This window comes from Somniosus microcephalus, chromosome 12, assembly GCF_052327205.1.
Source record: "Somniosus microcephalus isolate GS21.2 chromosome 12, FLI_Smic_1.0, whole genome shotgun sequence".
NCBI lineage: Eukaryota > Metazoa > Chordata > Chondrichthyes > Squaliformes > Somniosidae > Somniosus > Somniosus microcephalus.
In genome coordinates this window covers 212956952-212971131 of record NC_140998.1, presented here as the reverse complement: position 1 = coordinate 212971131, position 14180 = coordinate 212956952, and the positions used below count along the sequence as shown (strand labels likewise).

General features: G+C 55.7%; 1 protein-coding gene across 1 annotated transcript in view; it reads right to left on the bottom strand.

The window, feature by feature from the left end:
* The window catches only part of LOC147110023 (pleckstrin homology-like domain family B member 2), a 101955-nt gene that overhangs the window by 49356 nt on the left and 38419 nt on the right, over nt 1–14180 (bottom strand). The window contains exons 3-5 of the mRNA XM_086002456.1: nt 9775–9903; nt 6266–6403; nt 1194–1322 (exon numbers count right to left, since the gene is read on the bottom strand). Coding sequence (XP_085858582.1) covers nt 1194–1322; nt 6266–6403; nt 9775–9903 — 396 coding nt within the window. The remainder of the gene's footprint in view (nt 1–1193; nt 1323–6265; nt 6404–9774; nt 9904–14180) is intronic.

Here is a 14180-nt window from a genome sequence, read left to right as displayed (position 1 = left end):
GTGTTGACAGGATGAGATGAAGAGGGGTGGGAGGAGGTTGGTGTTGAGGGGGTGAAATGAAGAGGGGCGGGAGGAGGCTGGTGTCGATGGGGTGAGATGAAGAGGGGTGGGAGGAGGCTGGTGTCGACGGGGTGAGATGAAGAGGGGTGGGAGGAGGCTGGTGTTGATGGGTTGAGATGAAGAGGGGTGGGAGGAGGCTGGTGTTGACGGGTTGAGATGAAGAGGGGCGGGAGGAGGCTGGTGTTGACGGGGTGAGATGAAGAGGGGCGGGAGGAGGCTGGTGTTGACGGGGTGAGATGAAGAGGGGTGGGAGGAGGCTGGTGTTGACGGGGTGAGATGAAGAGGTGTGGGAGGAGGCTGGTGTTGATGGGGTGAGATGAAGAGGTGTGGGAGGAGGCTGGTGTTGATGGGGTGAGATGAAGAGGGGTGGGAGGAGGCTGGTGTTGATGGGGTGAGATGAAGAGGGGTGGGAGGAGGCTGGTGTTGATGGGGTGAGATGAAGAGGGGTGGGAGGAGGCTGGTGTTGATGGGTTGAGATGAAGAGGGGCGGGAGGAGGCTGGTGTTGATGGGGTGAGATGAAGAGGGGTGGGAGGAGGCTGGTGTTGACGGGGTGAGATGAAGAGGGGTGGGAGGAGGCTGGTGTTGTCGGGGTGAGATGAAGAGGTGTGGGAGGAGGCTGGTGTTGACGGGGTGAGATGAAGAGGTGTGGGAGGAGGCTGGTGTTGACGGGGTGAGATGAAGAGGGGTGGGAGGAGGCTGGTGTTGATGGGGTGAGATGAAGAGGGGTGGTAGGAGGCTGGTGTTGATGGGGTGAGATGAAGAGGGGTGGTAGGAGGCTGGTGTTGATGGGGTGAGATGAAGAGGGGTGGGAGGAGTCTGGTGTTGATGGGGTGAGATGAAGAGGGGTGGGAGGAGGCTGGTGTTGATGGGGTGAGATGAAGAGGGGTGGGAGGAGGCTGGTGTGGATGGGGTGAGATGAAGAGGGGTGGGAGGAGGCTGATGTTGATGGGGTGAGATGAAGAGGGGTGGGAGGAGGCTGGTGTTGATGGGGTGAGATGAAGAGGGGTGGGAGGAGGCTGGTTTTTCTGCGCTGGAAATTCGATGCAACTGCATGACGAGGATCTCCAGCTTTAGAACGGTCATTTATTGGGATGGGTTGGGGAAGAGTTTACAAAAAGTAAAACGTTCTCACCTCTTGGAGCCGCTGCCTCAACTGCTCCTTCGCGGATTTCGGCAGATCAGCAAACCTCCGCCCCGCCGCGGCGAGACGCTCGCGGACCTCCTCCAGTTTCCGCCGCTCGCTTTCCACCTTGGCCTTTTCCTGCAACGTGGGGTTGGGGGTGCGTGTGTGGGGGAGGAGGGAAAAAATAAATCCGCCCTGAGCGGGGTTGAACTTTCACCTTCGCTGCCGCGCAGCCCGTTTAACCGACCCTCCCACGACCCCCACACCACCCCACCCTGGGCCAGGGGGCAAAGGTGAAAGTTCGGCCCAGTCGTACCCGAAACCAGAGGCGGGCACGGGGACCGACTGGACGCTAGGCCGCAAACCCCTTCGTCTGCTGCCCAATGGGAGATTCCAGGGTTTGCCGGACTGCAGCGGACTGCGCCATCTACCAGTTTTACCGGGGGGAAGGGGGTGGTGGGAGTGAAGGGGGATATAACCCTACTGGGGATCAGAGAAAGACAGAAATTTGAATATTTTCTTCATGGTGAGAAACCACAAACCGTGGAGCAGCAGAGAGAGATTTGGCTGTCCAGCTACACAAATCACTAAAAGCTGGCAGGCGGGCTACAAAAGGCAATCACAAAGGCTAACCTTGTTGGCCTGTATCTCAATGCAAAGAGCTGGAAGTGGCGCGACTGCTGTCCAAAGCTCTGGTCAGATCCCATCCGGAGTGACTGTGTTCAGTCCTGGGCCCCGCACCTCAGGAAGGGTGTCTCGGCCTCGGAGGGGGAACAGCACAGATTCACCAGAATGATACCCCGGGGGCTGAAAGGGTTAAATCACGAGGCCCTGTTGGCACAGACTAGGCATGTGTTCCCTGGAGTTTAGTAGATTAAGTGGCGATCTAATCGAGGTGTTTGAGATGATTAAAGGAAATTTCAAAACTGTGTTGGGGAAAGATATTAAGAGTTACGGAACCGAGGCGGGTGGATGGAGTTAAGATACAGATCAGCCATGATCTCACTGAATGGCGGAATAGGCTCGAGGGGCTGAATGGGCCTCCTCCTGTTCCAGTGTATCAGGCTCGAGGGGCTGAATGAGCCTCCTCCTGTTCCTGTGTAACAGGCTCGAGGGGCTGAATGGGCCTCCTCCTGTTCCTGTGTAACAGGCTCGAGGGACTGAATGGGCCTCCTCCTGTTCCTGTGTAACAGGCTCGAGGGGCTGAATGGGCCTCCTCCTGCTCCTGTGTAACAGGCTCAAGGGGCTGAATGGGCCTCCTCCTGTTCCTGTGTAACAGGCTCGAGGGGCTGAATGGGCCTCCTCCTGTTCCTGTGTAACAGGCTCGAGGGGCTGACTGGGCCTCCTCCTGTTCCTGTGTAACAGGCTCGAGGGGCTGAATGGGCCTCCTCCTGTTCCTGTGTAACAGGCTCGAGGGGCTGAATGGGCCTCCTCCTGTTCCTGTGTAACAGGCTCGAGGGGCTGAACGGCCTCCTCCTGTTCCTATGGTAACAGGCTCGAGGGGCTGAATGGGCCTCCTCCTATTCCTGTGTAACAGGCTCGAGGGGCTGAATGGGCCTCCTCCTGTTCCTGTGTAACAGGCTCGAGGGGCTGAATGGGCCTCCTCCTGTTCCTGTGTAACAGGCTCGAGGGGCTGAATGGGCCTCCTCCTATTCCTGTGTAACAGACTCGAGGGGCTGAATGGGCCTCCTCCTGTTCCTATGGTAACAGGCTCGAGGGGCTGAATGGGCCTCCTCCTGTTCCTGTGTAACAGGCTCGAGGGGCTGAATGGGCCTCCTCCTGTTTAACACGAGCAGATCGGGTGATAGAATGAGACGGTAAGGAAACAGGCTATCTCTATCCTTGACTGCATTCCAGTGTCCCACTCTTGTTGCAACCATTTTAAAACGACAGACACTAACGATCAACTTATACCGCAATAGCCAATAATATTCCACCATTGACGATCATTGCCCAGTGCCCATTGGGATTGCAAAACCTCGACCAGCCAGCAGATGGCAGTGCGACAGTACATCCAGCTGCCACCAGATGGCACTTTATGACCATCAGATCATCAGCACAGCCCACATGCTAGATTTAAACACACAGATTGCGATACAGTGACGGTCTACAAACACTCACTGGGGGAGAATGCATTGCACACAGGGCAGGTACAGCACGGGTTAGATACAGAGTAAAGCTCCCTCTACACTGTCCCATCAAACACTCCCAGGGCAGGTACAGCACAGGGTTAGATACAGAGTAAATGTCCCTCTACACTGTCCCATCAAACACTCCCAGGGCAAGTACAGCACGGTGTTAGATACAGAGTAAAGCTGCCTCTACACTGTCCCATCAAACACTCCCAGGGCAGGTACAGCACGGGTTAGATACAGAGTAAAGCTCCCTCTACACTGTCCCATCAAACACTCCCAGGGCAGGAACAGCATGGGTTAGATAGAGAGTAAAGCTCCCTCTACACTGTCCCATCAAACACTCCCAGGGCGGGTGCAGCATGGGGTTAGATACAGAGTAAAGCTCCCTCTACACTGTCCCATCAAACACTCCCAGGGCAGGTACAGCACAGGGTTAGATACAGAGTAAATGTCCCTCTACACCGTCCCATCAAACACTCCCAGGGCAAGTACAGCACGGTGTTACTGATGTGCCTCAATTATTCCGAGACTCGAAGTTAGCAGAACAAAAGTAAGGCTTTTATTAACTTAGAACATAACACGTAAACTAGAGAGATGTCTTCCTTCAGGAGGCTGATGCCCGACTGACTTAGATTACAAAGGAGCCAGGTATGGGCGGAGCCCTGCACACAACCAATTCCAGCACATTCCAATACATAATACATGAGGACTGGGGGAAGGGAAAAGACACAGAAAGCAGGCAGTTACAAGACACAGAAAACAGGCAGTGGTGAATGGAATATATTTCATCACAGTTAGATACAGAGTAAAGCTCCCTCTACACTGTCCCATCAAATACTGCCAGAGCAGGTACAGCACGGGTTAGATACAGAGTAAAGCTCCCTCTACACTGTCCCATCAAACACTCCCAGGGCAGATACAGTACGGGTTAGATACAGAGTAAAGCTCCCTCTACACTGTCCCCATCAAACATTCCCAGGGCAGCCACAGTCCGGGTTAGATACAGAGTAAAGCTCCCTCTACACTGTCCCATCAAACACTCCCAGGGCAGGTACAGCACGGGTTAGATACAGAGTAAAGCTCCCTTTACACTGTCCCATCAAACACTCCCAGGGCAGGTACAGCACGGGTTAGATACAGTGTAAAGCTCTCTCTACACTGTCCCATCAAACACTCCCAGGGCAGGTACAGCACGGGTTAGATACAGAGTAATGCTCCCTCTACACTGTCCCATCAAACACTCCCAGGGCAGGTACAGCACGGGTTAAATACAGAGTAAAGGTTCCTCTACACTATCCCATCAAACACTCCCAGGGCAGATACAGTACGGGTTAGAAACAGAGTAAAGCTCCCTCTACACTGTCCCATCAAACACTGCCGGGGCAGGTACAGCACGGGTTAGATACAGAGTAAAGCTCCCTCTACACTGTCCCATCAAACACGCCCAGGGCAGGTACAGCACCGGGTTAGATACAGTGTAAAGCTCTCTCTACACTGTCCCATCAAACACTCCCAGGGCAGGTACAGCACGGGTTAGATACAGAGTAATGCTCCCTCTACACTGTCCCATCAAACACTCCCAGGGCAGGTACAGCACGGGTTAGATACAGAGTAAAGCTTCCTCTACACTATCCCATCAAACACTCCCAGGGCAGATACAGTACGGGTTAGAAACAGAGTAAAGCTCCCTCTACACTGTCCCATCAAACACTCCCAGGGCAGATACAGTACGGGTTAGAAACAGAGTAAAGCTCACTCTACATTGTCCCATCAAACACTCCCAGGGCAGGTACAGCAGGGGTTAGATACAGAGTAAAGGTCACTCTACACTGACCCATCAAACACTCCCAGGGCAGGTACAGCATGGGTTAGATACAGAGTAAAGCTTCCTCTACACTGTCCCATCAAATACTGCCGGGGCAGGTACAGCACGGGTTAGATACAGAGTAAAGCTCCCTCTACACTGTCCCATCAAACACTGCCAGGGCAGGTACAGCACAGGTTAGATACAGAGTAAAGCTCCCTCTACACTGTCCCATCAAACACTCCCAGGGCAGGTACAGCACGGGTTAGATACAGAGTAAAGCTCCCTCTACACTGTCCCATCAAACACTCCCAGGGCAGGTACAGCACGGTTTAGAAACAATGCCTTCCTTCTTCTTAGGCAGCCCCTCGGAACCGAGGATGACTTGCTGCCACATTAAAAATGAGTTCTCAGGTGACTGAGGAGTCCAATGCGGGACCTGCAGTCTCTGTCACAGGTGGGGCAGACAGTGGTTGAAGGGGCGGGTGGGTGGGGTGCTTGGGTTGACGTGCGCTCTTTCCGCTGCCTGCGCTTGGCTTCCGCTTGCTCCCGCCGAAGAGACTCGAGGTGTTCGGCGCCTTCCCGGATGCTTCTCCTCCACTTTGTGCTCTGGTCTTGGGGCCAGGGATTCCCAGGTGTCGGTGGGGATGTTACACTTTTTTCAAGGAGGCATTGAGGGTGTCCTTGAAGCGTTTCCTCTGCCCACCTGGGGCTCTCTTGCCGTGTCGGAGCTCCGAGTAGAGCGCTTGTTTTGGGAGTCTCGTATCGGGCATGCGGACGATGTGACCCGCCCATCGGAGCTGATTGAGCGTGGTCAGAGCTTCGATGCTGGGGATGTTGGCCTGAGCAAGAACACTGACGTTGGTGCACCTATCCTGCCAATGGATTTGCAGGATCTTACGGAGGCAGCATTGGTGGTACCTCTCCAGTGCTGTGAGGTGCCTGCTGTACATGGTCCATGTCTCTGTAACAGTGTCTTGAAACACCAGGAAATAGTCAAAATCTTTGATGGTGGGGCTGGAGAATGGGAAGGAGAGAGAGAGAGAGAGAGCGAGCAAGCGCAAGAGAGAGAGAGAGAGAGAGAGGGACAGTGGAAGACAAGGACAACAGAGAAGGTCTCCTCTTCTCCAGAACATTCCTACCTTGTCCTTCTCGGCCTTGATGGCCTGGCTCAGGCCAGCAATGCGGGTTCGGAGCTCGCCCTCTGTTCGAAGCTCCCTCTCCAGCTCGTCTCGCTCAGCCTTCAGCTCCCCTTGGAGCAGGGCGAGCTCCATCACCATCTGAGGGAACAAGGGTGTTCAGACTGAAGGTGGCCTCCACAGCTAGGGTTTGGCATACAGCTAAGGACTTGCCCAATGATAAACCCTCAGCACATGCACCGAGACCCTCCCACTCTGCCCGGTCTCCAGCTCCCTGTCCCTTCAGCAGTACTGAGGGAGCGCCGCACTGTCGGAGGGGCAGTACTGAGGGAGCGCCGCACTGTCGGAGGGGCAGTACTGAGGGAGGGCCGCACTGTCGGAGGGGCAGTACTGAGGGAGCACCGCACTGTCGGAGGGGCAGTACTGAGGGAGCGCCGCACTGTCGGAGGGGCAGTACTGAGGGAGCACCGCACTGTCGGAGGGGCGGTACTGAGGTAGCGCCGCACTGTCGGAGGGGCAGTACTGAGGGAGCGCCGCACTGTCTGAAGGGCAGTACTGAGGGAGCGCCGCACGGTCTGAAGGGCAGTACTGAGAGAGCGCCGCACTGTCGGAGGGGCAGTACTGAGGGAGCGCCGCACTGTCGGAGGGGCAGTACTGATGGAGCGCCGCACTGTCGGAGGGGCAGTACTGAGGGAGCACCGCACTGTCGGTGGGGCAGTACTGAGGGAGCGCCGCACTGTCGGAGGGGCAGTAATGATGGAGCGCCGCACTGTCGGTGGGCAGTACTGAGGGAACGCCGCACTGTCGGTGGGGCAGTACTGAGGTAGCGCCGCACTGTTGGAGGGGCGGTACTGAGGGAGCGCCGCACTGTCGGAGGGGCAGTACTGAGGGAGCGCCGCACTGTCGGAGCATCGGTACTGATGGAGCGCTGCACTGTCGGTGGGGCAGTACTGAGGGAGCGCCGCACTGTCGGAGCATCGGTACTGAGGGTGCGCCGCACTGTTGGAGGGGCAGTACTGAGGGAGCGGTGCACTGTCAGAGGGGCAGTATTGAGGGCGCGCCGCACTGTCGGAGGGGCAGTACTGAGGGTGCGCCGCACTGTCGGAGGGGCGGTACTGAGGGAGCGCCGCACTGTCGGAGGGGCAGTACTGATGGAGCGCCGCACTGTCGGAGGGGTAGTACTGAGGGAGCGCCGCACTGTCGGAGGGGCAGTACTGAGGGAGCGCCGCACTGTCTGAAGGGCAGTACTGAGGGAGCGCCGCACTGTCGGAGGGTCAGTACTGAGGTAGCGCCGCACTGTCGGAGGGGCAGTACTGAGGTAGCGCCGCACTGTCGGTGGGGCAGTACTGAGGGAGCGCCGCACTGTCTGAGGGGCAGTACTGAGGGAGCGCCGCAGTGTCGGAGGGGCGGTACTGAGGGAGCGCCGCACTGTCGGTGGGGCAGTACTGAGGGAGCGCCGCACTGTCGGAGCATCGGTACTGATGGAGCGCTGCACTGTCGGTGGGGCAGTACTGAGGGAGCGCCGCACTGTCGGAGGGGCAGTACTGAGGGAGCGGTGCACTGTCAGAGGGGCAGTATTGAGGGTGAGCCGCACTGTCGGAGGGGCAGTACTGAGGGTGCGCCGCACTGTTGGAGGGGCGGTACTGAGGGAGCGCCGCACTGTCGGAGGGGCAGTACTGAGGGAGCGCCGCACTGTCTGAGGGGTAGTACTGAGGGAGCGCCGCACTGTCGGAGGGGCAGTACTGAGGGAGCGCCGCACTGTCGGAGGGGCAGTACTGAGGGAGCGCCGCACTGTCGGAGGGGCAGTGCTGAGGGAGTGCCGCACTGTCGGAGTGGCAGCACTGAGGGAGCGCCGCACTGTCGGTGGGGCAGTACTGAGGTAGCGCCGCACTGTTGGAGGGGCGGTACTGAGGGAGCGCCGCACTGTCGGTGGGGCAGTACTGAGGGAGCGGCGCACTGTCAGAGGGGCAGTATTGAGGGCGCGCCGCACTGTCGGAGGGGCAGTACTGAGGGTGCGCCGCACTGTTGGAGGGGCAGTACTGAGGGAGCGCCGCACTGTCGGAGCATCGGTACTGAGGGTGCGCTGCACTGTTGGAGGGGCAGTGCTGAGGGAGCGCCGCACTATCGGAGGGGCAGTACTGAGGGAGCGGTGCACTGTCAGAGGGGCAGTAGTGAGGGCGCGCCGCACTGTCAGAGGGGCAGTACTGAGGGTGCGCCGCACTGTTGGAGGGGCGGTACTGAGGGAGCGCCGCACTGTCGGAGGGGCAGTACTGAGGGAGCGCCGCACTGTCGGAGGGGTAGTACTGAGGGAGCGCCGCACTGTCGGAGGGGCAGTACTGAGGGAGCGCCGCACTGTCGGAGGGGCAGTACTGAGGGAGCGCCGCACTGTCGGAGGGGCAGTACTGAGGGAGCGCCGCACTGTCGGAGGGGCAGTACTGAGGGAGCGCCGCACTGTCGGAGTGGCAGTACTGAGGGAGCGCCGCACTGTCGGAGGGGCAGTACTGAGGGAGCGCCGCACTGTCAGAGGGGCAGTACTGAGGGAGCGCCGCACTGTCGGAGGGGCAGTAATGACGGAGTGCCGCACTGTCGGAGGGGCAGTAATGACGGAGTGCCGCACTGTCGGAGGGGCAGTACTGAGGGAGCGCCGCACTGTCGGAGGGGCAGTACTGAGGGAGCGCTGCACTGTCGGAGGGGTAGTACTGAGGGAGCGCCGCACTGTCGGAGGGACAGTACTGAGGGAGCGCCGCACTGTCGGAGGTGCCATATTTCGAGTGAGACTTTAAACCAAGGAACTCTCAGGTGGATATAAAAGATCCCGCGGCCACTATTAGAATAAGAGCAGGGGGGAGTTCTCCCTGGTGTCCTGAGCCCAATATTTATCCCTCAGCCAATTTCACTGAAAGGCATTGGCAGGACGCCATCTGATGGCTGTTAGTGGGATCTTGCTTTGTAGAACAGCCCAAGCTGCTTTACAACCAATGAAATAATTTTGAAGTGTAGTCATAGTATCAATGTAGCAAAACGAGAAAGCTAATTTGCGCACAGCATGATCCCACAAAGGTAGGGGTATTACACAACCAAGGTGGGTGGATGGAATTAAGATACGGATCAGCTGTGATCTAATTGAATGGCAGAACAGGCTCGAGGGGCTGAATGGGCCTCCTCCTGTTCCTGTGTAACAGGCTCGAGGGGCTGAATGGGCCTCCTCCTGTTCCCGTGTAACAGGCTCGAGGGGCTGAATGGGCCTCCTCCTGTGCCTGTGTAACAGGCTCGAGGGGCTGAATGGGCCTCCTCCTGTTCCTGTGTAACAGGCTCGATGGGGCTGATTGGGCCTCCTCCTGTTCCTGGGGACCCTGATCCTCAAACACTTGAGGTCATCTCTCAGCGCGGGACAAAATTTACCGCTTGCATGGTAAAAAAATCCCACAAACCGCGCCCGCCCGATGCCAATCGCCCCTCCCCCACCCCCGCAGAGACCGAGTGGGTGCGACTCCCGCCCTCGCGACTATTACCTCCTGCTCCAACTCCTCCTTCTGGCACTCCACATCGGTCAAACACTGACTCGCCGGCGTAATCCTGCTAACGGTCTGGAACCGCTGGGCATCTAGCCGGCTGGCGTCTGGCTCCAAGACGGGCAGGTCCTTCAGCAGACAAGACGAGCACAGAGAAACGGGTCAGAGCAGGCCTCGAAACGCCAATGCTAATGCAACCCAGTGCCCCCACCCATTTGCGCCTTCAAAATCAAAACACACACACACACTCGCACAACTCCCTGCTTGATATTCAACGGCATTACCATCGCCGAATCCCCCACCATCAACATCCTAAGGGGTCACCATTGACCAGAAACTTAACCGGACCAGCCACATAAATACTGTGTCAACAAGAGCAGGTCAGAGGCTGGGTATTCTGCGGCGAGTGTCTCACCTCCTGACTCCCCAAAGCCTTTCCACCATCTACAAGACACAAGTCAGGAGTGTGATGGAATACTCTCCACTTGCCTGGATGAGTGCAGCTCCAACAACACTCGAGAAGCTCGACACCATCCAGGACAAAGCAGCCCGCTTGATCGGCACCCCATCCACCACCTTAAACATTCACTCCCTCCACCACCGGCGCACCGTGGCTGCAGTGTGGACCATCTACAAGATGCACTGCAGCAACTCGCCAAGGCTTCTTCGGCAGCACCTCCCAAACCCGCCACCTCTTCCACCTAGAAGGACAAGGGCAGCAGGCGCATGGGAACACCACCACCTCCAAGTTCCCCTCCAAGTCACACACACCATCCTGACTTGGAAATATATCGGCCGTTCCTTCATCGTCGCTGGGTCAAAATCCTGGAACTCCCTCCCTAACAGCACTGTGGGAGCACCTTCACCACACGGACTGCAGCGGTTCAAGAAGGCGGCTCACCGCCACCTTCTCCAGGGCAATTAGGGATGGGCAATAAATGCTGGGCCTCGCCGAGAATTAATGCGAAGGGCTGGAAGTTATGCTACAGCTGTGTAAAGCTCCGGTCAGACTGCGCTCAATTCTGGGCACCTCAGGAAGGGTATGTTGGCCTTGGAGTGAGAGCCAGGCCATTCAGGGGTGATGTCAGGAAGCACTTCTTCACACAAAGGGTGGCGGAAATCGGGAACTCTCTCTCCCAGAAAGCTGCTGAGGCTGGGGGTCAATTGGAAATTTCAAAACTGAGGTCGATACATTAGTGTTGGGTGAGGAGATCGTGGGTTACGGAACCGAGGCGGGTAGATGGAGTTAAGATACAAATCAGACATGATCCAATTGAATGGCAGAACAAGCTTGAGGAGCTGAATGGCCTCCTCCTGCTCATAATGTTTCGAAAAGAATGAAGACATACATGGTGGCTCTGAAGTTATACAGACACACACGCACGCCCCCAGCCCGAGAGACACACACACACACACACACACACACCAACAGAGAGACACACACACACACCAACAGAGAGACACACACACACCAAAAGAGAGACACACACACACACCAACAGAGAGACACACACACAGCAACAGAGAGACACACACACACACCAACAGAGAGACACACACACACACCAACAGAGAGACACACACACAGCAACAGAGAGACACACACACACAGCAACAGAGAGACACACACACACACCAACAGAGAGACACACACACACACCAACAGAGAGACACACACACACAACAACAGAGAGACACACACACACCAACAGAGAGACACACACACAGCAACAGAGAGACACACACACACCAACAGAGAGACACACACACACACCAACAGAGAGACACACACACAACAACAGAGAGACACACACACACCAACAGAGAGACACACACACAGCAACAGAGAGACACACACACACCAACAGAGACACACACACACACACCAACAGAGAGACACACACACAGCAACAGAGAGACACACACACACACCAACAGAGAGAGACACACACACCAACAGAGAGACACACACACAGCAACAGAGAGACACACACACAGCAACAGAGAGACACACACACACCAACAGAGAGACACACACACAGCAACAGAGAGACACACACACACCAACAGAGACACACACACACACACACCAACAGAGAGACACACACACAGCAACAGAGAGACACACACACACACCAACAGAGAGAGACACACACACCAACAGAGAGACACACACACAGCAACAGAGAGACACACACACACCAACAGAGAGACACACACACACCAACAGAGAGACACACACACAGCAACAGAGAGACACACACACAGCAACAGAGAGACACACACACAGCAACAGAGAGACACACACACACACACCAGAGAGACACACACACAGCAACAGAGAGACACACACACACCAACAGAGAGACACACACACCAACAGAGAGACACACACACACACACCAACAGAGAGACACACACACACCAACAGAGAGACACACACACACACCAACAGAGAGACACACACACACAACAACAGAGAGACACACACACACCAACAGAGAGACACACACACAGCAACAGAGAGACACACACACACCAACAGAGAGACACACACACACACCAACAGAGAGACACACACACAACAACAGAGAGACACACACACACCAACAGAGAGACACACACACAGCAACAGAGAGACACACACACACCAACAGAGACACACACACACACACCAACAGAGAGACACACACACAGCAACAGAGAGACACACACACACACCAACAGAGAGAGACACACACACCAACAGAGAGACACACACACAGCAACAGAGAGACACACACACAGCAACAGAGAGACACACACACACCAACAGAGAGACACACACACAGCAACAGAGAGACACACACACACCAACAGAGACACACACACACACACACCAACAGAGAGACACACACACAGCAACAGAGAGACACACACACACACCAACAGAGAGAGACACACACACCAACAGAGAGACACACACACAGCAACAGAGAGACACACACACACCAACAGAGAGACACACACACACCAACAGAGAGACACACACACAGCAACAGAGAGACACACACACAGCAACAGAGAGACACACACACAGCAACAGAGAGACACACACACACACACCAGAGAGACACACACACAGCAACAGAGAGACACACACACACCAACAGAGAGACACACACACCAACAGAGAGACACACACACACACACCAACAGAGAGACACACACACACCAACAGAGAGACACACACACCAACAGAGAGACACACACACACACCAACAGAGAGACACAGACACAGCAACAGAGAGACACACACACACCAACAGAGAGACACACACACACACCAACAGAGAGAGACACACACAGCAACAGAGAGACACACACACAGCAACAGAGAGACACACACAAACCAACAGAGACACACACACAGCAACAGAGAGACACACACACAGCAACAGAGAGACACACACAAACCAACAGAGACACACACACACCAACAGAGAGACACACACACAGCAACAGAGAGACACACACACAGCAACAGAGAGACACACACACAGCAACAGAGAGACACACACAAACCAACAGAGACACACACACACACACCAAGAGAGACACACACACAGCAACAGAGAGACACACACACACACCAACAGAGAGACACACACACACCAACAGAGAGACACACACACACCAACAGAGAGACACACACACAGCAACAGAGAGACACACACACAGCAACAGAGAGACACACACACAGCAACAGAGAGACACACACACACCAACAGAGAGACACACACACACACCAACAGAGAGACACACACACACCAACAGAGAGACACACACACACACCAACAGAGAGACACACACACACCAACAGAGAGACACACACACACCAACAGAGAGACACACACACACCAACAGAGAGACACACACACACAGCAACAGAGAGACACACACACACCAACAGAGAGAGACACACACACACCAACAGAGAGACACACACACACACCAAAAGACACACACACACCAACAGAGAGACACACACACACAGCAACAGAGACACACACACAGCAACAGAGAGACACACACAGCAACAGAGACACACACACAGCAACAGAGACACACACACACACACCAACAGAGAGACACACACACACACCAACAGAGAGACACACACACACACCAACAGAGAGACACACACACACACACGAGAGACACACACACACACCAACAGAGAGACACACACACACCAACAGAGACACACACACACACACCAACAGAGACAGAGAGACACACAGAGACACACACACAGACACAGACACAGAGAGACAGAGAGACACACACTCAAACACCAACAGAGACAAAGACAGAGAGACACACAGACAAACACCAACAGAGAGACACACAGAGACAGAGAGACA